Source organism: Mirounga angustirostris, unplaced genomic scaffold (assembly GCF_029215605.1).
Source record: "Mirounga angustirostris isolate CCGP_5_RB_7025 unplaced genomic scaffold, mMirAng1.0.hap1 SCAF_14, whole genome shotgun sequence".
In the NCBI taxonomy this organism is placed as follows: Eukaryota; Metazoa; Chordata; class Mammalia; order Carnivora; family Phocidae; genus Mirounga; species Mirounga angustirostris.
In genome coordinates, this window is record NW_026991722.1 from 80,292,304 (window position 1) to 80,319,766 (window position 27,463).

At 49.5% G+C, this 27,463-nt stretch overlaps 1 protein-coding gene across 3 annotated transcripts in view; it reads right to left on the minus strand.

The window, feature by feature from the left end:
* Nucleotides 1–27,463, minus strand: part of NOS1 (nitric oxide synthase 1) — a 174,135-nt gene that overhangs the window by 38,693 nt on the left and 107,979 nt on the right. For all 3 annotated transcript variants that reach the window (XM_045887548.2, XM_064578460.1, XM_064578459.1), the window contains exons 4-12: nucleotides 16,943–17,071; nucleotides 15,433–15,578; nucleotides 14,056–14,218; nucleotides 13,236–13,327; nucleotides 10,355–10,496; nucleotides 7,476–7,615; nucleotides 5,440–5,614; nucleotides 1,901–2,002; nucleotides 213–407 (exon numbers count right to left, since the gene is read on the minus strand). In XM_045887548.2, coding sequence (XP_045743504.1) covers nucleotides 213–407; nucleotides 1,901–2,002; nucleotides 5,440–5,614; nucleotides 7,476–7,615; nucleotides 10,355–10,496; nucleotides 13,236–13,327; nucleotides 14,056–14,218; nucleotides 15,433–15,578; nucleotides 16,943–17,071 — 1,284 coding nt within the window. The remainder of the gene's footprint in view (nucleotides 1–212; nucleotides 408–1,900; nucleotides 2,003–5,439; nucleotides 5,615–7,475; nucleotides 7,616–10,354; nucleotides 10,497–13,235; nucleotides 13,328–14,055; nucleotides 14,219–15,432; nucleotides 15,579–16,942; nucleotides 17,072–27,463) is intronic.

The window sequence follows — 27,463 nt, forward strand, 5'->3', positions numbered from 1 at the left end:
CACTCAGCCCTTAATCCCTCTCAAACACTCTCCTGGGGGACCCCATTAGTCTTTGAGCTAGAGCTGTGCTGGCCAAGAGGGTAGCCGCCAGCCACGTGGCTATGGAGCACTTGAGTGCCCAAAGAGTAAGTTTGAATTCAGACATGCTTGAAGCAAAACATGCATCCCAAATATTGAAGATTTAGCACCAAAGAGACAGGGAGGGGCAGGACCTGGTATTCGAAGGAGGGGGTGAGCCGGTAGTTGAGCATCTCCTGGTGGAAGACCGGGGTGATGCTGCCAGACATGGGGGGCACAATCCACACCCAATCTGCGGGGCAGCCCCCCCGGCAGCGGTATTCATTCTCCATGTGCTTAATGAAGGACTCGGTGGCAGAGTGGTGGTCAACGATGGTCACTTTGTCACTCTGTGGGAGGAGAGGGGACAGGGAGTCAGGAAGGAAAAGAAACTGGGGTATTTCAGGACTCTGTTCCCCATCGAGCAGCGTTTCCCAGAGGGTGGTCCCGGAGATGATGTTAGGTGGTGTAAAGTGATTCTCTGCATTTCCCTCTCAATTATACCCAGGGGAGAGTCTCCTTTTGGTGCTAACCCATTTTCAACGCCTCTCTTGCCAATTTTCCTCTCTCCTTCCTCCCTCTCCCCCTCTTTTTCACCAGAGAGAGGAACCTCAGGCAGCATTGAGCTAGAATTTAACAACTCTGTATTGTTTTCCTTGTGTTTATTTGTTTATTAATTTATTTAATATTATAATTACCTTCTATTTATGACAACTAATGCTGACCCTCCATCTATGGTGCTGATATAAAATCCTCTTAAAATAAAAATTTTTAAGTACTCAGGAGGAGTTTTTTTTTAAATTAAAACACAGAAATTGCTGTAGAGGTGGGTGGACTGCATATCTGGGTAACCAGCCCCCAGGGCCCGTGCTGGTCGGCTGGTCCGGATTCACACCTTGTCTAAACAGTGCTTTCCCTCTCTGCCCACAAACCCTTGCCCCTTTCTGCATCTTCCTTCCTCAGTCACTCATCCCACTCACATCTCTCCTATCTCTGGCTCGCCGGTCTTCATGCCAGTCCTCCAGTCTACCACACTATGCTCCATCCTTCTCAGCAACTCCCGAATACCTCACTCCTCCAAACTTGAGAGAGAAGAGGGGACTTCCTTCCCCCTCATTCCATCTCAACCTGTCTCTGCCCTGGGATATTCCTCCATGTGTCCATTCTCCCTACACCTGACATGGGAGCCCATGGTCCGTATTCATGTCTATCCATGACTTGAACCATTCATTCTACTGCATGTGCCTTCCATGGATGTCTAGGAGGGCCTAGCTTCCCAGACTCTCAACCCCCAGAGGATAGAGCTGGTCTCTATTACAGAGGGATCTCTATTCTATAGTCTTCTATAGACTTCTGCCCGGGAGAATACCAGCTAATGCCTGCCACCCTGGCATAATTATTAGCAGTGTTTTCCTTTTGCTCTCAAATTATCATGGTTTAGATAATAAATTCTACAGCCATCCAATGGAATACCACCTACCACAGAGCCACGCATTGAGTGGGCTGAGATATGCTTCTGATAATGAAGATGGGTATTCGTGTCTGTTATGTGATAGTCTGAACCCCCAAGAGGTGGCAAGACACAGAGGATGCCTGCCGTCCCAATTCTAATAAATCATAAGCAACAAGTCCTAATGCCCCTCCCTCATCTATTCATCTCTTCCTCAAACAGTCTCCACCTAAGATCCAAAGTGGAGATCAAGGCATGTATGCTGGGAAGTAGACCTTGCTGGCAGACAGATCCCCCCCTAGTAGCAAAGTCTCTTGACCTTCTGCTCCAAGCCTCTGGAAGGTTTTATAGCTCCCCCTGGAGACTCGACAACCAGGATGTGTGCCCTGCTACCTGGAAGCTGTAGAGAACAGCAATGTTGATTTCCACCAGCGCCTGGTCCTTCCACAGGGAGGACGTCTTCCTCATGTCCAAGTTCATCTTCTTGGCCACTTCCTGAAAAAGGAAGGAAACACAGACTCACAGGCTAGGCCACTTCTGGAGAGACAGGGCTAGCTAACTTCTTCACTAATTAGTCAACTCATTGCCAGACTGACAAACTCACTCAAAAGACTTTTCTATTGAGAATCCACTGGTAGCAGAAAACCAGAGAGACTTGGGTGGCCCTTTTATTTTTAAGCTTACCTTCTAGTTGGGGAGAGAGACAGTTAATATTGTGATAAGTGCTAATTCCTAGGGAGAAAATAAGACAAGGAAAGGAGATAAAGAGGGATGGGGGGCCAGATTGAGCCAGGATAGTGAGGGAAGACCGACTGTGGAAGTGGCATATCAGGTGAGACCCAGATGATGAGAAGAAGCAAGATATCTGCAGGTCTGCGGAGGGAAGGTTCTAGGCAGAGAGAACAGCAGGTGCAAAGACCCTGAGGTGGGATCAGGCTTGCACCATCTGAGATACAGAAAGAAGACCAGTGTATTTGAGGGGTGGGGGGCAGTGAGCCAGGGGAGTTGGTGGGAGAAAGAGGCAGGACTGGATCATGCAGGATTTGGGATAAGCCTAGGAGTCAGGATTTCATTCCAAATATCATGGAGAAGGTCTTTGGAGGGTTTTAAGCAGAAGAGTGGGTCTGGAAGTGGCATCATCTGCTTTCTAGAAGGAAAGGCTCTCCACCGATCCTGCTCCACACCTAGAGTAGCCATACTTGGGATCCAGACCATGGGTGCTTTGAGCTCAGGGGGACACCTGCCTGCGTCTATCTGACAGATAAGGAAACTGAGGCTCAGCAAGGTCCATAGAGCCATTTGGCCTTGGAGCTGGAGCCCAGGCAGACGCATAACATCCAAGACCTGAGAGCAGCTCCCCAGCCAGCCAACTGTGTTGACAAAACTACTGGAAACAAACCAACTCCTGACATGTTACAGTTCAAGCTGAACCAGGGGCTGATGTCAGGAGTGGGGAAGACCCAACAGCAAATTCCTTAATTAGAGCCTTGCTTTTCCTTCCTCTGTCAATTCTAGTCACTTGTGGGAGCCCAGGTCTCATTACGGGGCTAGGAGGCGACAATTTCTCAGGTTTGGGTAAACTGCTTCCCAGCCCAGCTGTCAACATTTATACAGAACAGTGGTTGGACCGGGAGGGCTGGTGCGGGAGCGCATCTCATTTAAGCTACTCGGGGAGGACTCCCTGCAATCGAAATGTAAGCAGAGATCACGAAAGCAGATCTCATATTAATTCATTCTTTGAGGCTGGGGTGTTAGGTTCTGCTGTGGTCCTTTGGCAGTGACACATCCCACAGAAAGAAAGAAATTTCCTGCTCTACATAAATACATACAAAACTTGAGTTATTTTATGAGAGAGGAAAGTGTGTATAGCCATGATGCTGCTCTTGTTACTTCTACACCATTACTTTGGTTACAAGAATGGAAAGCAGTTGCAGGAAAAAAAAAAGAAAGACTCTATGATTAAAAAAAAAAAATCTCCAAATGTGACTTGAGCCACATCTACGGAAATGGCCTGAAATGTCTTTTCCTTTCCTGCCAGAAGTTTGCAGAGATCAGTGGCTACCCAGTAGAATCTTCTGGGGAGCTTTGAAAAATGCTGGAATTGAGGCTCTATCCCTGAGCAATTATATCCAAATCCTGGTGAGTGGGACGCAGGCATAATAAGGTTCCCTAGGTAAGTCCAGTGTGTGGCAAGGCTGAGGACCCCTGGCTTCCGTTTCCAAGCTAATACCCATGGGATTTTAAAAAAATTGAGACATTGTGGGCATATAACGTTGTCTGAGTTTAGGTATACAAATTTAAGGCCTTGGTTTGACACATTTATATATTGCAATATGATTACCACTGTTAGTTAACACCTCTATCATGTCACATAATTATTATTTCTTTTTCCGTGGTGGGAACAATTAAGATCTAGTCTCTTAGCAACTTTGAAGTTTATAATTCAGTATTGTTGACTATAATTACTCTTCTCTGCATTAGATTTCCAGAACTTATTTATCTTTTTGCTGCAAGTTTGCACCCTGAAACATCTCCTCCCTAACTCCCCCACCCACGAGCCCCTGGTAACCAGCATTCTACTCTCTTTTTATGAGTTTGGTTTTTTTACATTCCACATACAAGCGATATCACACATCATTTGAATTTCTCTGTCTGACTTACCTCACTTAGCATAATGTCTTCAAGGTCTATCCATGTGAACACCCATGAGTTTTATTTTATTATTATTATTTCTAAAGACTTATTTATTTGACAGAGAGAGAAAGAGATCAGACACAAGCAGGGGGAGGGGCAGAGGGAGAAGGAGAAGCAGGCTCCCCATTGAACAGGGAGCCCGACACGGTGCTGAATCCCAGGACCCTGGGATCATGACCGGAGCCGAAGGTAGATGCTTAACCGACTGAGCCACCCAGGCGCCCCACACCCATGGATATTAACAACAGAAACCTAATGCTTGATTCTGAGTTCTAATCTTGCCTTATTTACTGTGTGACATAGGTCCAGTGCTTGCCTTCTCTGTTTCTCATGCCTCCTTTTGAAACATAGCCCGCCACACAGACAGTTGTTAGGAATCAGTTGCTGGCAGGACCACAGCTATCCTGATGCATCTGCCAGATTTGAGCTCCAGACTCCACCCTAGCAGCCTTTAGTAGATGAGGATGACTCAGCCAAGGAGGGAATCAGACCCTCCACTGAGAAATGCATACGTGGGCAAACGGCTGCCAACCCTCCTCCCTTGTTTTTCAGGAAAGAGGCAAGAAACCCTCCGAGTTCATGGGTCATTTTCTTTTTCTTTTTTTTTTTTTTAAAGATTTTATTTATTTATTTGAGAGAGAGAGTGAGAGAGAGAAAGAGCACAAGAGGGGGGAGCGGGAGAGGGAGAAGCAGACTCCCTGCTGAGCAGGGAGCCCGATGCGGGACTCGATCCCGGGACTCCAGGATCATGACCTGAGCCGAAGGCAGTCGCTTAACCAACTGACCCACCCAGGCGCCCGTTCATGGGCCATTTTCAAACCATTCTAATAAGAGGCCGTGTAGCCGGGTGGTTAGGAACTTGGACCGTAAAGCCAGACTGAGCTCACATCCCCGCTCTGCCACTCGCTAGCTGGGTCACCTTGAGCTTGTCGCTTTAACCTCTGAAAGGCCTCAGCTTCCTCATCTGTGAAACGGGGATTGTCATACCCAGAGGCTGTGCTGGGGATGAAATGAGCACCTCATCTATACACGGTGGTTGGCACAGTGCCTAGCCCATAGCACATGCTCTGTTCCCGCCACGGATGCTCTGGGATGGCTGGGGCCTTCACCAGCGGTGCAGCCTCTGTTCTAACCTCTCCCAGTTTCCAAGACCCAAAGCTCGGCTGTGGGGAAGGACTGATGGGCCGGCCCCCTCTGCCTCCTGCCTGCCCATCACGACAGCCAGGGGGGGACCTTACCTCCAGGATGTTGTATCGAGAGTTGTCACAGTAGTCACGGACGCCGATCTCCGTGCCCATGTACCAGCCGCTGAAGGGGCAGGCGCTGAACTCCAGGCCGCCAATCTCCAGCAGCATGTTGGACACAGCAGGGAGGCCGTACCACTTCAGGCCCAGATCCTTAAACCACTCAAACCTGCGGAGAGCGACACGGCCCAGCTCACCACGGGGCAGGAGTCTCTCAGGCAGACTGGTGAGGGGGGCAGCTGGAGTCTGGGGGTGTGGAAAGGCCAGCAGCCTCCTGGGACTCGCTATGTCGGCACCTGACCCCTGGGCCCCACTTCAGACCTGTGGGATTGCAGACTCCACAGCCCGGGTCCGATGATATGCATTTTTTTTTTTAAAGATTTTATTTATTTATTTGAGAGAGAGAATGAGAGAGAGAGAGCAGGAGGGGGGGAGGGTCAGAGGGAGAAGCAGACTCCCTGCCGAGCAGGGAGCCCGATGCAGGACTCGATCCTGGGACTCCAGGATCATGACCTGAGCCGAAGGCAGTCGCTTAACCAACTGAGCCACCCAGGCGCCCCGATGATATGCATTTTTAATGTGTCTCCCAGGTGATGTGGAGGAACACCCAAGCCTGGGAGCCACTGCGCTGGGCTGCTATTGATCTCCCGAACCCACTCTGAAAGTTAATCCAGGAGGAACGGAGTCTTGCCAAATTCCTTCCTACCTCAGGGACTTTGCATGGCAGTTCCTTCCTCCTGGGAGCTTCTCTCTTCCTTCTGTGGTCTGTCCAGCTCTTACCCAACCTTTAATTCTCAGCTAAAATGTTGCTTACTCTGGGAAGCCCTCCCTGATGCTCAATTTAGGTTGGGTCAGGTGGCTTGATGACTCTGGGCACTATAAAATTTCTTTTGTAGCACTTTATTGGAATTAAGCGGTTATTTGGGCAATAGCATGTGTAAGTTCTCCTTCTTGGGACCGAAAACACCACGGAGGCAGAGACCAACTCAGCTACGAAGGCTCGCACAATGGCGGGCCCAGAGCAGGAATCATAAACCATGTTGAAGGAACGCATTAATGAATGTAGGCCAGGTTTCACCAGGAAGACCGGGTGAGTTCTCAGATACTGGGTAGTGTCAGAGGCCTTAGGACGCTTGTTCCCTCTCCAGAGCTAGGACAAGGGTGAAGTCAGTAAGGCTCTAGCCTTGGGTGCAAAATATAAGGGAGCTCCAACAAACCCAGTAATTAAGACCAGGACCAATTTTTATTTACGTTATATTCTAAATTAACTCCGTGTTTTCCAAACAAAATCAATGCAAAAAAAAAAAAAAAAATCCACAGCAAACAAACCATCCAAACTTTAAAGAAAGACAGGTCCCACCTTGCAGGTGCATGACTCACCTTGCATGCTTCACCTGAATCTCAGCTCTGCACTGGATCCCGTCTTTATTTAAAATTTTCATGTAAAAAAGTTTTAAATTAAATTTTGATAAAATTTTTTGATATACAAATTAATTTTGATAAAAAGATTGCATTAAATAATACTTGTCTGGATTGTTGAGCCCCCCCACCCCATTTTGCCGCCAAGGTCAGTGTCTCACTATGGATTTCCTTCACTCTCAAAGCGTGAATTCTGCTCGTGCTGCTGGCCCAGCCCTTGCAGTTCCTTCCTGGCTCCAGATTCCTTCTGGACTTGACCCACATCAGGTCACGTAGTTTTAAATAGCTCTATTTAAAATGAGTGCCCATGACAAGACGGGATGTGCTTCTGCCTTTCTGGAAAGCTGGACAAAGGCTGGAGAAAGGGCAGGTCCTGGCTGATTGCGTAGGAGTGGGGTGAGAAGGGAGATTATGGTTCCGAGAGATGGTCATCCCCTGGCTGGCCAAGGAGGACTTACTGCTTGGAGGGGGGTGTCCACTGTGAGCGAGAAAGCAAGACCTCCTTTCAGCCTCTGTCTGGGCTGGAAGTAGAGCCAGGGGGTTTAGGGAGAGGCAGAGAGGGGCACTGGGTGAATCCTGCCCCCGCCACCCCCCCCGCCAGTTCCTCTTACTTGGGGTGCCTGATGGGCACTTCCAACACCAGCTCTGGAGGGATCTGGAAGAGCTCAGGGTCGTTGCCGTTAGCCTGGAGCAGGAGTGGTAGGACATCGAAGCGGCCCCTTGGGGGTTTCCAGCCCTGCTTCATGCAGATCTGCAACCAGAAGTGACCAGGTCACGCCACCACCACTGCTACCGTCCCCCAGACCCTCCAGACACTGGGGCAGTGGGAGAAGGTGCAGAGATCCCAGTGCAAGCCGGCCAGCAGCACCTTCCTCTGGAGGCTCTGGGCCACATTGTTCTTGTCCACCGGGAACTCCCGGAGGGCAAGCGCGGAATCTGACTGTTTTATCTATAACACCCTCGAGCACAGGGTCTGGCACGTCCTAGGTACTCACTCTGGAACTGTGTGCATCGGGTACCCTGAGATAGAAAGAAAACCTGAGGCGCCTGAGTGGCTCAGTCGTTAAGCGTCTGCCTTCGGCTCAGGTCATGATCCCAGGGTCCTGGGATCCAGCCCCACATTGGGCTCCCTGCTCCGTGGGAAGCCTGCTTCTCCCTTTGCCACTCCCCCTGCTTGTGTTCCCTCTCTCTGTCAAATAAATAAAAATCTTAAAAAAAAAAAAAAAAAGAAAACCTACCACATTTGACGAGGGCGGAATTATTAGAATTTGTGCATAAATGCATCTGTTAGAGCAGCTGTCCAACTGAAATATAAAGCAAGCCAATAGGTAATTGAAATCTTTTTAGTAGCTACATTGAAATTTTTTTTAATTTTTATTTTTTTAAAGATTTTATTTATTTATTTGAGAGAGAGAGAAATAATTTAAATAATATGTTCATTTTAAATAATATATTTTAATTTCAATAATATTTGATTATCAGTTACTAATCATAATTATATTTATTATATTGATATTAAATTATTAATATTATATTAAATAAAGTATCGATAGCAACATATTTAACATTAAAGTTAAATATGTAATATAGTTATCCAAGAAAATGTCAAATATACAATACAGAACATATAATTAAATGTATTAACCATTAATGTCATAATGATAAATTATTAAATACATTATTAATATTACTATAAAAGATATTTAACATAAATGTTAATACATTTATTAACTCAATAGGTGTATTAATTTTTAATAAACATAATAGGGTAGTCTAACATTATCTACAGTATTATTTCAATATGTAATCAAGATGAAAATTATTAATGAGGTACTTTCCACTCTCTGTTTTGTTCTCAGTCTTCGAGATCCAGTGTGTATATTTACACTTACGACACACCTCAGTTTGGATTTTTCCAGGGCTCACTAGCCACATGTTGCCGGAAGGCTGCCACACTGGACAGCACAGAGCAAGAGGGTTTCGAAAGATATGGTTACGAGGGCGCCTGGGTGGCTCAGTCGTTAAGCGTCTGCCTTCGGCTCAGGTCATGATCACAGGGTCCTGGGATCGAGCCCCGCATCGGGCTCCCTGCTCGGCGGGAGGCCTGCTTCTCCCTCTCCCACTCCCCCTGCTTGTGTTCCCTCTCTCACTGTCTCGCTCTCTCTAATAAATAAATAAAATCTTAAAAATAAATAAATAAAGGGGCGCCTGGGTGGCTCAGTCGTTAAGCGTCTGCCTTCGGCTCAGGTCATGATCCCAGGGTCCTGGGATCGAGCCCCGCATCTGGCTCCCTGCTCTGCGGGAAGCCTGCTTCTCCCTTTCCCACTCCCCCTGCTTGTGTTCCCTCTCTCACTATGTCTCTCTCTGTCAAATAAATAAATAAAATCTTTAAAAAAAAAAAAGATATGGTTACGTGGTTATGTTTGGGGTGATTCTTTCTGTGGTGTCCGTAGGGAGAGGAAGCACGAAATCAGGGGCTTAGGAGAACACGTGCTGTTCGCGAGGTTTCTGGAGACAGAAGGGGAGGAAGAGGCCAGGAGGACAAGGTCAGCCAACTATGCAGTTAGCGCTCAGCCAAGTGGAGCCGAGAGTCTGGCTGAGTCAAAATCAGCACAAGTGCAACTCCTGGTCGCCCTGGTTACAGCCCCTTCTTGATAATAACATTCTAATAAGAAAAGCCACATGCAGATGAAGTCAGCAGTAATGAGGGACTGGAGCAACGCTTGATCGTGCCAGCTCTGTCCTGAGGGGTGGCGTCTGAGGAAAGAACAGAGATGAACCTCGACTGGGGATGAGTGGGTGATAAATAAGAGGGGTGCCGGGCTGTGTGCCCGAGATCATTCTAGGCATGGGTCTGCCCGCAGCGTCTCCTACGGGCAAGGTGCTGTAAGCCACCGTGCATTCCCTATGCTACCTGTCTGCATCCCCACGGATGGGGAAATGGTGGTGTATGCTTTCCTGGTGGGTTTTAGGAACTGACTCGGGCTGCCAGAAACTGTGGTTGTCTTGGTACAATGCAGAGACAAGCCCATCCAAAGAGAGGCTGGATAGCTAGAACTGGGTAATCGGATGAAGGAATGATAGGAGTCTGCGGTATTACCCAACTCAGAGCAGGCATACTTGTCAGCTTCTCTCCTGCTGGTGGGAGGCAGGAGATTTGGACTGCACTTCCAGCTTTCTCTGTGCTCATTTGGTGGCCTTGGATAACTCACTGGGCTCTGGTGAGACCCAGTCTACTCATCTGTGAAGTGGGACACCAGTTCCTATCATGAGAGCTGGGGGAGGTAATGGCTGCAGATGACCAAATGGCCAGCTGGAATGGAACCAGCTGGACTTGGGGCAGCCAAAAGGAACAGGAGGTCCGGAGAAGAGTCCATGGTATCCCTTCTGGCTGCTTTCCCTATGACGATAACATTAAAGTAAGAAATGACTGTGGATAAAGCCAGTTTGGGGGACTGAGAGCCCAGGCGAGGGCCAGGGGGGCACACACCTCTGTGAATTCCACGTTGGCTGGGTCCCCGAGGATGGTGCCGTCGGGCTGCTTGTAGCCGGCGTAGCGGATGAGCTGAGAGTTCCAGACTCGGAAATCGTGCTTGCCGTCAGTCCTCTGTGGAAATATGGTGATGGCTGACCTGTGGCGGAGAGAGGGGGACGTGCGGTGTCAGGGCGGGGCTTGCACCTCGCGGACCTATTGGAAAGGGTGTCACCCAGGCCACCCAGTGTGTGAGGCTCAGGGTGGATGACCTCTGTGCCAAGGTCCTTAAGGGACCACGGGCCGCTGTTGGAAGGGAGGAACCATGCCCTGTCCCCACACTGGAGCACTGGTCTGAGGAAGGGTGGATGATGGGAGGCCCCACGCCAGCCCACTGAAGAACAGAGATTGCTGCTCTAACTGGAAACTCTTAAACCCTCTTGACTTGGGCCAGTTTCCCAGGGGTTCTTTGGCAGCAGGTGACCTCCAGGGAAACAACATGGGATCCTCCTTCCCTCTAAGAGCCCACCACTGATTCCCAGTTCCAGTCTTGCTCTTACTGCCATCCTTAACTTCTCGCCCCACCTGCGCCCACTCCCAGTACCATACAGAAGTCTACGCACTTACAGCTAAGAAGAAATCTTAGTGCTTCCTTTGTACTCACATTTATTCACTTTAAACGAAAACTGGAGATCGCCACTGGCCTCGCCTACCTAAAGAGGCAACTAGAGAGTGTATACATTGCAGGAAGTTTCTGTGGTTTGCTGAAGGCACCTAGCTGGGGGCTCAGCTCCCTCTGCTAACAGGGAGATCAGCAGCGTTAGAGAGGTGTTAAGGATGTCTTCTCACCAAACTGAGACTTTCTCTTTAGCATCATCAGAAGGTTGAAAACAATGGAAAGGAGAATGACTTCTTCACAATGTGGTTCAATGTGATCTCATACCAGGAGCTCTGGCCACCCCGCTCATCAGTGCCATCCCTGGGCTCAATCCCAGGCTATGGGAGCCACCACCCTGGCTTGTGTCCGCATGAGGATCACATGGCAGGTCCAGCCCATTGCTTGCGGATCTTCTCCTCTACACATTCTGCCCCTGGAACTTGGCCCTGCTGCCCACGTTGGCAGGAATCCCTCTCTGCTGTCATGTACCCAAATTCAAGGCCCGACTCAGATTCACTTCCTCCACAAAGCGTCCCCTGTCTCATCTGTTCCCAGGGCCACCCTCTTTCTGAGCACCTGTGGGTCTCACCGGGTGCGCAAGACTGTATCATATTTAATACTGCAGGGCTGGTGCACTGCACGGGGCAGGGGGAGCCCAGAACGAGGGCTGCAGGGAGGAGCCAGAGAGCCAACAGCTTGTCCACAAGCTCATGGCAAAGGCGCCATATTGGAGATGAGCACAGAATGGGTCAAACTGGCAGCACTGTCTTCTGCAGTAAAACACACGGCCGTTTCTTTGGTTGAGCACCAGATAAAGGGTGTGTGTGTAACATATATATTTAAAAAGCATGTTTAGAAACACCAGACTCACACACAGCGGGTGGAATGCTTATTCTACGTGCGGGAACCGAGACCAACAGAAGAAAACAGACCACATCTAAGTCTCCTAAACATAATTTCACTGAATGGCAGATTGAATGCCTTACATCTCTCTCCTTCCCTTCTTCTCCCATGCCTGCTTTCCTCTGTTACGTTTAGATTATTTCTATGTACGGTATACATTCTCTGATGGCCTTCTTATCATGTCCAGATGTGTGGTTGTAAAAAACACAAAAGAATCAGCTGAATAGTTTCTTTAGGAGAAGATCTCAAGAACCGCCCCCCCACCCCGACCCACTGATAACTGAAAAAAGGGGAGGTGCACTGCCCGGCTTTTGGTGACTCCCCCCTCCCCCATTATTGCCTTGTAATAGCACCATTTAGAAACTACCAGAACAGCCCATAAGCTCCTGGAGGGCTGAGACCTTGACTGGGCCTTCCTTTGATGCTCAGGATATACAGGAGGGTTCCTTGATGTTCTCCGAGGGGTGAGGACTTTTAGGAAAAGATGGAAAGACCAATTCCCCAAGCAGGCTCTGGGCTTATATTACAGGCCTCTTCCCTACTGGTGGGCTCAGCTGGAACAGTGTTTCCTTCTCAAGGAAGGGACACAGCCAAGAAAACCCACACTTAATGCAAGCAAGCCACTATGGGGATGAGCTCAGTGCAGCCTGGGGTCTGTGGGAATGAATCTCCCTACATTGGCGCGCACGGCCCCACCGTGGGGCTGGTCCTCAGCAGCTGGGACCAGATGCCGGGGCAGAACCAATGGATGGCAGAGGATTGACAAGTAGACCTGCCTGGCTGCAGGGCCCCAGCTGTTTCCTTCCAGGGGCAACTTGCCAGCATGGAAGCCACCAGCCCACACCGGTGCCTCCCTGCCTTGGCCTCCTCCCTGGGGCTTTGTTCTTTGTTCGGGGCAAGAGGAATCCAAGGTGTGGCTTGGCTTGGTGGAACCTGAAGGAGCTGTGCCCACAGCGGCAGGAAGAGACAATGTCTTTGAAGCCCAGGAAAATTCTAAGGCAGCTCCAGGCCACACAACAGGAGCTGGTACAAGCAGGTCACCGTCGGCACTGGGATTTTCCGAGTCCTGGGAATGGGACACACCCCTTCCTGCCCCCCTCCACGGGCTGATACTGAACTGTGGGTTGAACGTGATTTTGGCCGCTGTTGCTTTGCAAACCACGCAAGAGTCTGTTTCTCCCAGAAGAGACGGGACATGGCAGGTAGAAAAAAGCAACCAGGCCTCCTCTCCCCAAGAGGAAAGGGGGAGCATTTCCTCAGCAGGTGAGCCAACTCCAGACCTTAAAGATCAATGCTCTGGGGACATTAGACTCCCCTCCCACAAGCTGGCAGGCTCACCTGAGGTTCCCTTTGTTGGTGGCATACTTGATGTGGTTGCAGATGTAGTTGAACATCCCGTGAGCCGTGGTGCAGTCGCGGGCATCGAACACCTGCCAGGGGTACCTGGTGAGAACGGAGCCTTCTCCTCCCCTCCTCGGCTCCCCCAGTGCGGCCTGCCCAGGCGGGGAGAACCCGGAGCCCACTCCACCTGCTGCCCCACTTGGGGAGAGAGCCCTCCACTAATGAGACCTAGGCTGGGTTTTATAGTGTTTTTTTTTTTTTTCTATCCTCATAACCACAGTTATCAAACCAGGAAAAATCCCCTGAAAGCAGGCACGGTGTGTAGGTGCATGTGGTTACAGGATGATGAGTAAAGGAGAGACTTTAGTGGGCTGGATGGATTTCCTGCTAGGTTACTAGGGATCAGGTTACTAGGGAACAAAACAAGTAACAATCAAACAAAACCCCCTTGAACTTGATAACTAATCTATTTCCAACTTCAAACTACTCCCCAGGGGACAGAGAATCGAATACTTTCAGGGAGTAGGCAGATAGTATAAATAAGCAAAGAGAGTAGGTGGAAGACAAAAGGGAGTGGTGGGGTCTGTGGTAAACTGGAGAGCATAAACCTTACCAAGAGACATGCAAGTTCCTTTTTAAACAGCACTGTGTTGGCTCAATGAGACATGACTGTAAGGCAGATTCAGTCATGATCTGAGAATCTGGGACCCCATGACCACTATCTGATATCTCACCATGCCTTCCGGATGCCCTTGGAGAGAGCTGACCCTTTGTAAGGCTCATCCCTCCCCACCCACCAAAGAGCCTTACCGCCTACCTGCAGCTTGGACCACTGGATCCTGCCAACGCAGCGGGATGCATTCCGCCAGGCGTGCTTCGCCCCGTAGATGAGCTCCGTGTCTTTGAGCTGGTAGGTGCCGTTGGTTTCGATCTCTTTGTTCACCTCTTCCAGCCTCTCTGTGTGGGCTTTGGAGCCAAATCTGAGTGAGGAAGGACAGGACATGGGATTGTCACCTTCTCTCCTGAATTAGAGGTTGGTGGAATGGAGCGAGCCATTCAGGAGGGCAGAAGCCACAGCAAGTCTGAGTTGGTATGTGGCCACAATAGTTCAAGCATAAGCAGATGGCAAACTCAAATGCCCACAAAGGTCCGGTAGTGATGAACTGGCTGGGTGGGGACTGTGGCCAGCCAGTGAGCTTGTGCCCGGTTCAAAGGCGGGCAGCTAACACTCTGCTCCTGCCAGTTGTCATCCTGTAGGAATGGGGGCCCAGGGCAGCCAGGTCTCCTTTCAAGAGAAACTGGAAATCTGATGTTTATTTTAATGTTATTTATCTATTTATTTATTTTTAAAGATTTTATTTTTAAGTAATCTCTACAGCTAATGTGGGGCTCGAACTCACAACCCTGAGATCAAGAGTCATGTGCTTCACCAGCTGAGCCAGCCAGGTGGTCCTGGAAATCAGATTTTTTTTTTTTTTAAAGATTTTACTTATTTATTTGAGAGAGAGCGAGCGAGCACAAGCAGGGGGAGCAGCAGAGGGAGAGGGAGAAGCAGGCTTCCCGCTGAGCAAGGAGCCCAGCTGTTGGAATGGCACCGCTGTGGGCATTAATCTTTAGGAGAAGATCTCAAGAACCACCCCCCCACCCCGACCCACTGACAACTGAAAAAAGGGGAGGTGCACTGCCCGGCTTTTGGTGACTCCCCCCTCCCCCATTATTAAAGGCCCCCTGGAAATCTGATTTTTAAAGACAACTCTTCCTGGGGTTTTCTGCAGCTGTATAATATTCCATGACTTGGAAAATACCACTGCTTACTTACACATTCTCCTGTTGAGGGAGCTGAGGTGGTTTCGGTTGGCTCTTTGATTTTAATTTTTTTTCCTATTATAATAATGTCTCAGTGAGCATTTTTATGTACGTCTTCTGGTGAACAATTGTGACAGTTTCTTTAGGGTAGTATGCCTAGACACGGAATTGCTTGCGATGTTTCCAATTTAAGCAACACCTTGTAGGCCAAACAGAGACATTTCTGGGGGCCAGATTTGGCCCTTGGGCTACCAGTTCTCAACCTGTGTGTTTGGAGGGCAGAGCCTTCATGCTTAGGTCTCGGTTCAACCTTCATAGAGTTGGAGCTGATGTCTTGTCCCGGTACTCGGTAATTCACCCTGGGTCCCCAGAGTCAACACACACTTGCCTTTTAATTGATGAGTAGTACTGATCAATGAACTCTTTGGCGAGAGGGAAGAGCTGTTCTTTTGTGCGGACATCTTCAGGCCTTCGTATTTGCTGAGATGGGAGCATAATGGAGCTCATACAGACGTGCTCAGTGCATCCTGTTTCCTGGAGGGAAAAGAGAGAGTTGGATGATCACTTGGTTTTAGCACAGGTGGGGCTGTGGACCTGGATCTGACACTCGTTGTGGAGTTTACCTGGCCTTTAATTCCCAAATAGGATTTCTCAAGTACCAGCTTCAAATCATTGGATGGTTTGACCATCACAGGATGGTGGTCATCAGTCAAGGTGAGGATCGACAGGCAGCGTTTTCAGGTTCTGAAAGTGTTTGCTCTACTCAACTAGGGGAAGAGGGCCTTTCTGACTGGCATTCCCTGGGACTCAGACTCATTGGTACTGAATCCCCAAGTATTTTTTTTGATCCCATGTTGATCTAGAAGGAACTTGTAGGTGGTTGTAGTAGCTCATTTGAACACATCTCTGGGACATTGACTGCAAAAACATAGCCCCAATTTTCTCTGCCCTATATTCACACCCTTTGCGATGTGACAGCTGGCCCCTCAGATGACTGCAGATGCTTGAGATCAACTGAGACCAGTAGAACCACTGAGCCAATCTGTGGACTTTTGAAAAATAATAAGTGGTTGCTTTTTTTAAGCCACTGAGTTTCAGGGATGTTTGTTACACAGCAATAGTTAACTGATACAATGTGCTTCCAAGAGGCTCATTTTCAACAAAAATGTAAAGCAACATGTTGATTGGCTGGCTGTTAAAAATATGACATAAAAGGGGCGCCTGGGTGGCTCAGTCAGTTAAGCGGCTGCCTTCGGCTCAGGTCATGATCCCGGGGTCCTGGGATCGAGCCCCGCATCAGGCTCCCACTCAGTGGAGAATCTGCTTCTCCCTCTCTCTCTGCCTACTTGTGCTCTCTATCTCTCTGTCAAATAAATAAATAAAATCTTTTAAAAAAAATGACATAAAAGTTTAGCTGAAATACAGTGAAAGCAAGGAAGGGCTTGGTCAATACTTCATCAGTGCTCTGTGAGAGAGAAAATGTGTTCAGAACCAGCAACTCCTCCACTTTTGGGTTCTTTTGGGTTCCAGGTACACAAATAAAAGTATTTCCTTGAGTGAATAAGTAGCCACCAGCAGTTCTCAAGTGGGAGTGGATTTCCCACTTTTGGGTTCTTTTAGGTTCAAGGTACACAAATAAAAAGTATTTCCATGAGTGAATAAATAGCCACCAGCAGTTCTCAAATGGGAGTGGATTTCCCACCCAGGGGACACTGAGTGATATCTGGAGACATTTTTGGTTGTCACAATTTTGGGGGGGGTGACAGATATCTCGTGGGTATAGGCCAGGAGTGATGCTAAACACCACACAGTGCACAGGGCAGTCCCCACAACAAAGACTTAGCCAACACCAAACATGGTTAGTGTGAGGTTGGTCTATATCCTGCTGGGATACTCACCAGGGTGCTCTTAAGGTGAAGGGTGTCAGTGAGGACCACGTCGGTCTCCCAGTTCTTGACCTTGAGGAAGCGGGGGCACTTGGAGGGGCTGCCATTCTTTGTGGGAGACTGTTTTCCCGAGGCAGGGGGCTGGAGGAGAGAAGGAAGGATGAGACATTAGACAGGGTCCTGAGGACACTGGAAAACTGTGTCCACTGGGATGGGGAGAAAAGTTGCTTTTCGTAGAATCTGCCAGAGTCACCAAGTATCTGCACAGAGTGAAGGACTCATTCTCCCAGGGTAACACATGCTAACCAGGGAACCTGGTGCCTCTGCCTATGCTGAAGGAGACACCTTGGAAAAGCCTTTTGGGTTCTGTTCTACAGGGAGGGCCCTCTCAAAGGTGGCCTCTCTGGTGTCTAGCACAGGTCCTAGCATATAGCAGGGACTCACTGAATGTTTGTTGAATGAGTAAATAACCAAGGGATGCTGTCAGCTTCTCTGAATGGTACCAGCTTTCAGGCCTGTGGATGTCTGAGCTTTCCTGTTACTGTCCAAATTCACTACTTCTGGTAAGTACTGGGAAAACAGGAAAGATCCAATTAGAAAGTCCTAAAGCATAGACTGTTTCCCCCAAATGCCAGGTTTCTGCCTCTCAAAAATGCCAAGTGTATCCCTGCGTCAGGGCCTTTGCACTGACTGGTCCCTCTGCGTTGAACACCTCCAGTCCCCCATTTGTCTTCACTTCCATACACTAAATGCCTAGTTGGTGGTGGGGGATAAGTCCTGGGCTCACCAACATTGGCCCATCCATTTTAGACCTCATTAATAAGGATTACATTCTGTCTTGGGTGTTTCTGAATAATTGTCTACCTGCCTATGCATCAGACAAGCATGGGTGTCAGTCAGCAACTGGAAGGGAGAGGCAGCGGGCACACTCTGCTGCGTCAGCTGAGTGTGAGAGGGAAGACAAGCCAGTGTGGAGTGACACTCATGCCAAAGAACGGAGCACTGGATAGTGACCTTGCAGCAGGGCATTCACATGCTCAACTGGTATTTATTGAGCACCTACTGTGTGCTAGACACTGTTAGACACTGGGGACACTGTAGTAAACAAGACAGAGAGTGCCCTGGCCCTGCTGGGACACTGCTGGGAGAGAAGTGGAGATAAATCATAAGTAAACCCATACATGAACCACTAGAATATCAGTTGGTGATAAGGATATATGATGATGAGGGGAAAAAGGCAAGTGCAAAGGCCCTGAGGTAGGGATAAGCTTGTTAAGTTCAAAGGACCAGCAAGGAGGCCAGTGTGGTTGGAGTGGAAAAATGTGGTTAGTGTAAGGAGATGAAGTCAGACAGGAGGAAGAGTCCTCATCTCATTGGCTTGGAGGAACTCAGGCGGGTGAGGAAGCTGTGAATTACAATGAAATGGGCTGAGTCCAGGAGAGAAATCGTAGAGTATGCTGAAGGGCTAATATTGAAAACCGGCATTCAAGAAGCACTTACTATATGCGAAGCAAAATCTTATCATGCCCATTTTACAGATGAGGAAACTGAGGCACAGAGAGGTTAACTAAGTTGTCCAAGGTCACAGAGTTAGTACACTGGAGCCAGGAGTCAAATCCTGGCAGTCTGCCCTTCAAACCATGTCCTTAACTACTGGACTCTCCTGCCTCTTGGCCCTTATGCATAATTCATCCATTCATTCATTCATTCAACATGGGTTTATTGAGTATCTCCTATGTTCCAAGCAAGGTTGCAAGGGCCAGGGCTACAGTGACAAACTAGGTAGATGTGATTTCTGCCCTCATGGAGTTCACAGGGCATTGTGGGAGCGGGGGGAGGGATGACAGGTGTATGATCATTATAATCAAGTGCAATGGGTGCTATAACATGGGATGCTGGAGGTGTATAAGGAATTGTGGAAGCAAATAGAAGAGACACCTAACCCAGAGCATTTGACTTCTAATCGAGACCTGAAGGACAAGTAGGTGTTAATCAGGCAAAGAGAGAAGAGCAAGGTCTTGCAGGCAGAAAGACCAGCTTATGCAAAGGTCCTGAGGTGAGAGGCATATCATAGCCTCCAGAACCATGCAAGTGACAGCAGAGAACAAATGGAAGGTGCCATGACTCATGATCTTCCACACCTCCCTGCTGTGGCCAGATCCAGTCATCCCCCCAGTGGTTCCCATCTCAGTGCTGGGCATCACCATCCATCTGCCTGGGCAAGCCACGGGGAGGGGGGGGTGGGGAGCTATCCTGGACATCGTTCTCTTTATCCCCCTGCACCTGATCTGTCCCCAAGTCCTACCATTTTAGCTTCTAAAGAGCTCTAGAATCCACCCCCTCCTCATTCTCCCCATTTAACTGACCAGCACGCCAGCCAGACCAGCATCATCTTTCACTTGGATGAATGCAATCACCTCCTAAATCTTAGCCATCACTTACTGCTACTGGTGCTTTAGTCCACCCCAGTAGGTTTCAGTACTGTAATCTATGGAGTCATCTATGGTACACCTGCTAGTCCTATCAGGACCGCCATTGCCATAAGTATTACTACAGTCCGTCCACACCAGGAGCAGAAGGATGTAGAAGAATTCTTCCCTTCTTTCCCATTTGTACTTTCTGCCTGCTAAGCTCCAAGTTATTTTCCTTCTGTCCCCTTATGAAGCCACATCCCAGACAGCTCCATTTCCTTTGAAGGCCTGGCCAGGCAGCCCCAACGCTTCTTTAAGATCTGTTTTCACTACGGTCTCTTCCGGCAGACATGCAGGTGATGGATGTCACATCTTTGGGCAAGACTTGGTAGCGACAAATTCCTCCGACCATGCCAACAGCCTGCAGCCATGAGAACCAAAAAATCTGACCTTGCCCAGGCGGGAGGCACCCCAGCGATCAGTCCCTAAAGACTGAGCATCACTCAGCCTGTTTACAAACTCTCTTGATCATCCACATGGATGCCCTAGAGGCTGGGGAGTGGCTGGAATCCCAGACGGGGGGTAACAGACACAGTGGGGAGCACCGTGAGGCAGGAGGAGGAGGTGTGGGGTGTGGCTGGTGGGTGGGCAACCAGCAGCCTTCGTTGGCAGGGTGTGGTGGGAGTGAGGTAACAAGCATAATGAAAGAGGCCATCTTTTGAGGTTCCAGATGTGTGATGGGTGGTCATTACGAGCCAAGAAATTGGGGGCCCGGGCCTGAGCCGTGCCTCTCCACCCTGGGCTGCGTTGAACTGCACACTTGAAACCAGGCATTAGGAGGCCCCTGTCAGGGCTGTTGTACTTGGGGCTTTGATGTTTTAATTAGCCAGCAGTAATATTAGATGACTCAGGAGGGGACAAATGGGGAGATTAATATAGCAGTCAGGGGCCCTGCATGGGGGATGCAAATGACTTTTCTGAGTGGGGAGGAAATGTTCTCGCTAAAAATGCAGATTAGGGGCACTTGTGACTTATTAAGCTGGGGACAGGGCACAAGTGGGCTTTGGGCAGCATTTACACGCATCCTTTTCTGGATTTGTGTCTGGGGTGGTCAGTGGAAGCTTTTCAGGTGGCGGGAGACACTGGCTAGATCTCGGTGGGCTCTGTGGGAGCGCTGCCTGGGATTGCTCCTAAATGGGGACAGGAGGCTCTGAACTTGTGGGCATTTCAAAGGCTTTGTCAACACCTCTTTGCTTCTGGAGCTGGCAGGGGTCCTGAAGAAATGGAAGGCAATGGTCTTGCAGCCAGAGAGGAGATAGTGAGGCAAGGCCCTATCAGCCCAGAGCCCTGAGCCCGGAATTCAGCTTTGTAGGTACCCTGACACCCTGTTTCCTTCTGCCCTCTCCCTCCTCTCTCTCCTTCAACAAATACCTACTGAGCACCTACTGTGTGCCAGGGACTTGTGTTCTTGGCCCTACAGTGGTTCCCACTCTCATTCCACAACTGCGGGAAGCCTCGTACACCTGCATGCAGGGATCTGCAAACTGCAGCCCGTGGGCCAAATCTGGTCTGCTGCCTGTTTTTATCCAGCCCACAAGTTAATGATTTTTCCATTCTTAGCCCGTTGAATAAAAATATCAAAAGAAGAGTAATGTTTCATGACACATACAAGTTATAGGAAGTTCAAATTTCAGTGTCCATAAATAAAGTTTTATTGGCACACGGCCACACTCATTTGTTCTTTTTTTTTTTTAAAGATTTTATTTATTTATTTGAGAGAGAGAGTGAGAGACAGAGAGATCATGAGCAGGGAGGAGGGGTAGATGGAGAAGCAGACTCCCCGCTGAGCAGGGAGCCTGATGCGGGACTCGATCCCAGGACCCAGGGATCATGACCTGAGCTGAAGGCAGATGCTTAACTGACTGAGCCATCCAGGTGCCCACGCTTTATTCTTCTTCAAGGCACTTTTCACTGCCTGCAATTTGCGAGTGTCTATGTATCTGCATGTATATATATATCTATGTCTCTGTGTCTTATAGATCCGTATATATATATATGTAATATCTACAGATGTTTAGATACAGATGTGTCCAGCCCCTAGACGAGTGTCCAGCATATAGTACATACCCAACAAATACCTGAGGTTTGTGACGGACTGAACTGTGTCCCTCCTGAATTCATACGTTAAAGCCCTAACTTACTGGAGACAGGACCTCAGGAAGTAATTAACATTAAAAGAGGCCATGAGAGGGGCGCCTGGGGGAGCCTGGGTGGCTCAGTTGGTTAGGCGACTGCCTTCGGCTCAGGTCATGATCCTGGAGTCCCGGGATCGAGTCCCACATCGGGCTCCCTGCTCGGCGGGGAGCCTGCTTCTCCCTCTGACCCTCCTGACCCTCTCCCCTCTCATGCTCTCTCTCTCTCAAATAAATAAAATCTTTAAAAAAAAAAAAAAAAGAGGGGCACCTGGGTGGCTCAGTGGGTGAAGCGTCTGCCTTTGGCTCAGGTCATGATCCCGGAGTCCTGTTATCGAGTCCTGCATCAGGCTCCCTGCTCAGCGGGGAGCCTGCTTCTCCCTCTCCCTCTGCTCCTCCCCCGCTCCTTGTGCTCTCTCTCTCACTCATTCTCTCTCTTAAACAAACAAATAAAATCTTTAAAAAAAAAAAAAAAAAGAGGCCATAAGAGTAGGACCTAATCTGATGGGATTGGTGGCCTTATAAGAAGAAGCAGAGAAACCTCTGTCTTTCTTTTTCTCCCTCCACGTATACACAGAAAGGCAGAGTAAGGACACAGTGAAGGTGGCCGTCTCCAAGCCAGGAAGGAAGCCCTCGCCTGATGTGATTGTGCTGGTGCCCTGACCTTGGTCTGCTTGCCTCCAGAACTATGAGAAGTAACTTTCTACGTCTAAGCCACCCAGCCTGTGGTATTTTGTGATGGCAACCCAAGCCGACGAACACAGGTCTAGATGCATTTCAAAATCGTAGAGTCCCTCGGGTGCTAAGCCAAAGGCTTTTGTCTTGATTTAGTGGAGAACGGGGGACCCTTGAAACTGCCTGCTGGAGGGGGGAGCTAAGGTTTAGAACACATGACTGCAGGGGTTGTGGGAGGGAGAGGGTGAGGGCAGAGAGCCCCAGGCAGGGGGTGGGGGGGGGTTGTTGCCACGATGCAGGTGGGAAGCGGGGAGGGTGGAGCCCAGCTGCAGCGGAGAGTGCGGTGCCAGAAGCAGAACAGACAGCCCGGGGGTGGGAGAGGGTGGGAGGGCAAGGGACAAAGTCAACACTGATTCGGAGGCTTCCTCGTGAGTGGGAGGACGGCGAGCCTTCTAGCAGAAGTTGGGGAGTAAGGGGAGGAAGTGACAGGAAGGTGGAGGGAGGGGGGCTTTTAAGGTAGGAAGATACACACAAGACGTCAGAATCTGGAAGATCTAGAAACAGAAGCGAAGCACCTTGCCCTTCCCCAACTTCCCCAATTATGGGCTGTCACAGTCAGGAGCCTCACCATAGAATGGGGACAAGAGCTTGACAGCAGGGAGGGAGGGCCCTTGGGAGACACATTTTACGAACTGTTATGGGTCGAACTGTGTCCCTCCCAGATTCATATGCTGGTGTCCTAACCCCCAGCACCTCAGAATATGGCCTTATTTGGAGTCTTCAGTGAGGCATTTAAGTTAAAATGAGGTCTTTTGAGTGGGATGACTGGTGCCCTTATAAAAAGGGGAAATTTCGAGACAGATACACAGCGAGAAGGCCGTGTGAACACAAGGACACCATCCACAAGCCAAGGAGAGAGCCCTGGGGAGGATTCTCCCTCACGGCCCTCAGAAGGAACCAACCGGCCAACACCTTGATTTCAGGAGATCTCCAGCCTCCAGAACATTTCTGTTGTTTAAACCACACAGTCTGTAATGCCTTGTTACAACAGCCCCAGGAAATAATCCAGGAGCTAAAGCCCAATCCTGTACAAAGCAAGCAGCTTCTGACTCTTTGACTATTGGCGCCAGGGACCGCTTCTCCCTTCTAGGCCTGTAGCAACCTGTCCCGCTTGGCTTGTCCTAAAATGAGGGCAGCGTCCTGGGGCTGAGCTGGGCACCACGCCAGCCACCCCAGGGGCCGGATCCACACACCATGCCCTCCACCACGGCCTCAAGCAGCACTGCCCCACCCTGCGGGCAGCAAGCGTAACCCGGTTGTGAGCTGTGGCAGATCAGGGTCCCGGACTGCAGACCTGTAAACTAGTAGGTATGCACCCATCTGTGTGATGAAAAAATTGCTACTTATAAAACTTAACCAACTGTGTTTAGTACCTTCAAGTATAATTTCCTAGTAGTGTATTCAAGGCATCATTTCTAAAGCGATTCATTCTGTGTAATAACTCCAAGGAAGCTCGAAATCACTGATTCTCTGCCCTCCTCTCTCTGCCCCCGATTCAACAGGCTATTTTCTGTGGCGGATAATTACAGAAGGAGGTGTTCCAGAGTCAGACCATCACAGTTAGGATCCACAGACAAGGGCCTCTGCCGATAGGGGTCTTTTTTTTTTTTTTTAAATATTTTATTTATTTATTTATTTATTTATTTATGTATTTATGAGAGAGAGAGAAACAGCATGAGAGGGGAGAGGGTCAGAGGGAGAAGCAGGCTTCCCGCTGAGCAGGGAGCCTGACGTGGGGCTAGATCCCAGGACGCTGGGATCATGACCTGAGCCAAAGGCAGTCGCTTAACCAACTGAGCCACCCAGGTGCCCCCGTTATTAGACAACTTTGAACTTGGTCCCGTTACCAGACCAAAATGTATATGTGCATTATGAATTGATCTTAAAAGAAATCCTGTAATTATCTTGTGGCCTAACCCCATTCTGTTACATTTGTACTGTGTGTGTGTGTTTATTAAAACCATTAACTTGCTAAAGGTAAATATTTAAAATGCACAAGGCTTGCGATTATGTTTTGAACTTTTTACCTTTTTTTTTTAAAGATTTTATTTATTTATTTGAGAGAGAGAATGAGATAGAGAGCATGAGAGGGGGGAGGGTCAGAGAGAGAAGCAGACTCCCCGCTGATCAGGGAGCCCGACGTGGGACTCGATCCCGGGACTCCAGGATCATGACCTGAGCCGAAGGCAGTCGCCTAACCAACTGAGCCACCCAGGCGCCCCTGAACTTTTTACCTTTTAAGATATCCTGAGACACTCAGAAAATGAAAGTCCTATTGACCTCTGAGAATCTCTGTTTCGAGGGGTATCAGTTTGCACAGCATGGAGGAAAAAGGACTTTGACCTAACTTGGCTTATCCGGGAAAAGAACATGAATATGGTTTGATGCCATGAATAAGCATGTGGAGCGGTATCATGGATTCCTGAACCAGATATCACGGTCCCACTGGAAACAGTCGGGACAGCTTGCTTTGAATATACTCACTATTAAAACAAACAAAGAGCAAAATATGTGGAAATTCCTGCAGGGCCGAACCTAAACCCTCATCAATTCAGGCCCGGCTTCCTGGCTCCGCCCTGGCTCTGCCCACCTGCGGCAGCAGGATATGGAAGGCTGGTCTCATGGCTAAGTGACCTATAAAGACCCCGGGGGTCACCAGCAGGTGATGGCTTGGGTAGAGGGAAGCGAAATATCAGCAAGGTTTGGATTCTGCTGCCACTGGGGGCTGAGAGAGACTCCGTTCCACATCAGTTCCCAGGAAGTATCTTTGTTGAGGCTTTTTGGTCCCGTTTGAGGGCTTCCTTGGAACACTGGGTGACCTGAGAAAGAGGGGCCTCCTGAAGCACTTTTGGGAAAATCCAACCCGGATGTCGTATTCTGATCATGAGCTGGATCAAGCCAAGGGAGAGCTGGCCCAGCTGAGCTGAGGGCAATAATGAGTTCAGTAGGAGTTTGTAGCTAGCGATTTGGGGCACCCTCTCAACAGACAGATTCATCTCAAAACACAGGAGTTTCCTTAAAGTGCTCAGAGAGGTTCAGGGACAGACACCCCAAGATGTCACCCTGGATGGAGCCAGTGAATCTGCCAAAGCCAGCTGGGGGCGGTCTGCAGGGAACATCTGAATGTGACGTTACCAAACCCCAAATGTCACAGTGTGATTACTGCTGTGTGTGTGTGTGTGTGTGTGTGTGTGTAGCTCGCCTTAGAAGTGGAAGTTTCTGGAAGTCAAGGCAACCGTTTGATGAAAAGACAATGTCCAGATGGTGAACTTCTCAAGGGCAGTGATCGCATCTGACCCCCTTCCATTGTGAGTAACGTTTAGTAAATGCCTATTTGGTGCCTGACCGGGACTAGGCCACTGCACATCTCCTGGCTCGTGGAGTCCTCATGGTAACCCATTTCTCAGAGGAGAAAACAGAGGTTCTGAGAGGTGACATGACTACCTTCAAATTAACAGCTAACAGGCAACAGAGCTGGGCGTGGGATTCAGACCCTCAAAGGCTGGGCTTTTCCACTGCAGACCCGGCTCCTGGCCCCTGTGCACTCCCAGAGCCTGGCCCCCTGCAGCAGAAAGATGCACGCTACCTCGATCTGAATGATCGACAAGGATGACGACGGAGTCACAGAGGGAGAGCGGTGCGGCTCTGTCCCCAAGACTCAGCGGCTGCTCACATTCCCTTTCCAGGCCCCAAGGATGTCATCTGTAGAATGGGGATGGTGTTCCCTGCCCTATCTGCCTCACATTAGCCGTATAACAATTAGCAGTAAAACTATACCTAAATGAGCCATATAATAATCAGCCAAATGAAACAACAGCAACAACAACAATAATAGTAATGATGCCCATTTTCAGAGCACTTATTCTGTGCCGGGCCTTTAAGAATTAAGAGTGGGCTCTGGGGCTCTGCCACTCACTAGTCATGTGACCTTCCTCAAGCTAACCCTCTGTGCCTCAGTTTAGTCATCTGTAAAATGGGGGCAATAGTACTTCATTGGGTTGGGGTGGGGGGTTCACTGAGACCAGGGACCTGAAGTGCTCAGCACCGTGCCCGACATGGCTCAACAACGTATCAGCTACCATTGTTATAGACGTGGTCGCTTCACACCTCACCTCCCCGCAACTGGACGAGCCTGTTAGGAAACGGAGCCTCCGCGCAGATGCTAACTCGTCTGACCAAAGTCACCAGTAGGACGAGGCCCAACCGGAGTGGCCCCCAGAGCTGCGGGTGGGGAGTCCGAGGGTTCGAATGGCCACGCCCCCACAAGGGGGGTACAGGGGTCCGCATTATTGTTATTTTTACCCTGCCATCGTTAACGCCAGGTTTCCAGGCAGCAGGCTAGGTTGTCGCTGAGAGGCAGGGACTGTCGCTGGTTTGCCTTCGTTGAGACGCAGCCCGGCTGGGGCTGGCTGCCCACTTTCGGCTTTCAGCAAAGCCAGCACCCCCTGGCCAGCTGGGGCGCAGGCCTGGGTGGAGAGGCGCCCTGACCGCCTCTGATCCTCTGATCGCTGGGGACCCACAAGCACACCCCCTCCACTTGCCTCATAATTTGGGGCTCTCCAGGCACCAGGATGATGCTGACGCTTACTTCGGAGTACAGAAAAGCTTCTCAACAGATTTTGACATTTTCAAAGCAGCCAGTGAGCCCCATGTCCCCAGGGGTGAGGAAGTGCCAGGCTCCGGATGAGGTGGCGGCAGTGGGGAGGGGGATTTTGATGTAACAGTCATCTATCTGGTTACCTGATCACCTGTGTCAGCGAGAGGCTGGAGAGAGGGGCAGCAGGCTGAATAAGAGCGGGGAGCCCCAACTGGAAACCCCACCTCCCCCAGGCCCAAGACCCTCCCTTGCATCCACGAAAGATTGGACTGATGCTTAATTAGTATCTGAAAATAGATATTCTGCCCCGGAGCCAGACATGATTCACCCCTTCCTCCCTTAGGAAAGCAAACTGGGCAGGTAAGAAAATAGTTGCTTAATAAGAAGGGAAGCAGAGGGGCACCTGGGTGGCTCAGTCGGTTAAGGATCCAACTCTTGATTTTGACTCAGGTCATGATCTCAGGGTCGAGAGACTGAGCCCCGCATCGGGCTCTGCACTGGGCATGGAGTCTGCTTAAGACTCTCTCTTTCCCTCCCCCTCAAATAAATAAATAAAATCTTTTTAAAAATTTATTTATTTGCTTATTTGAGAGAGAGA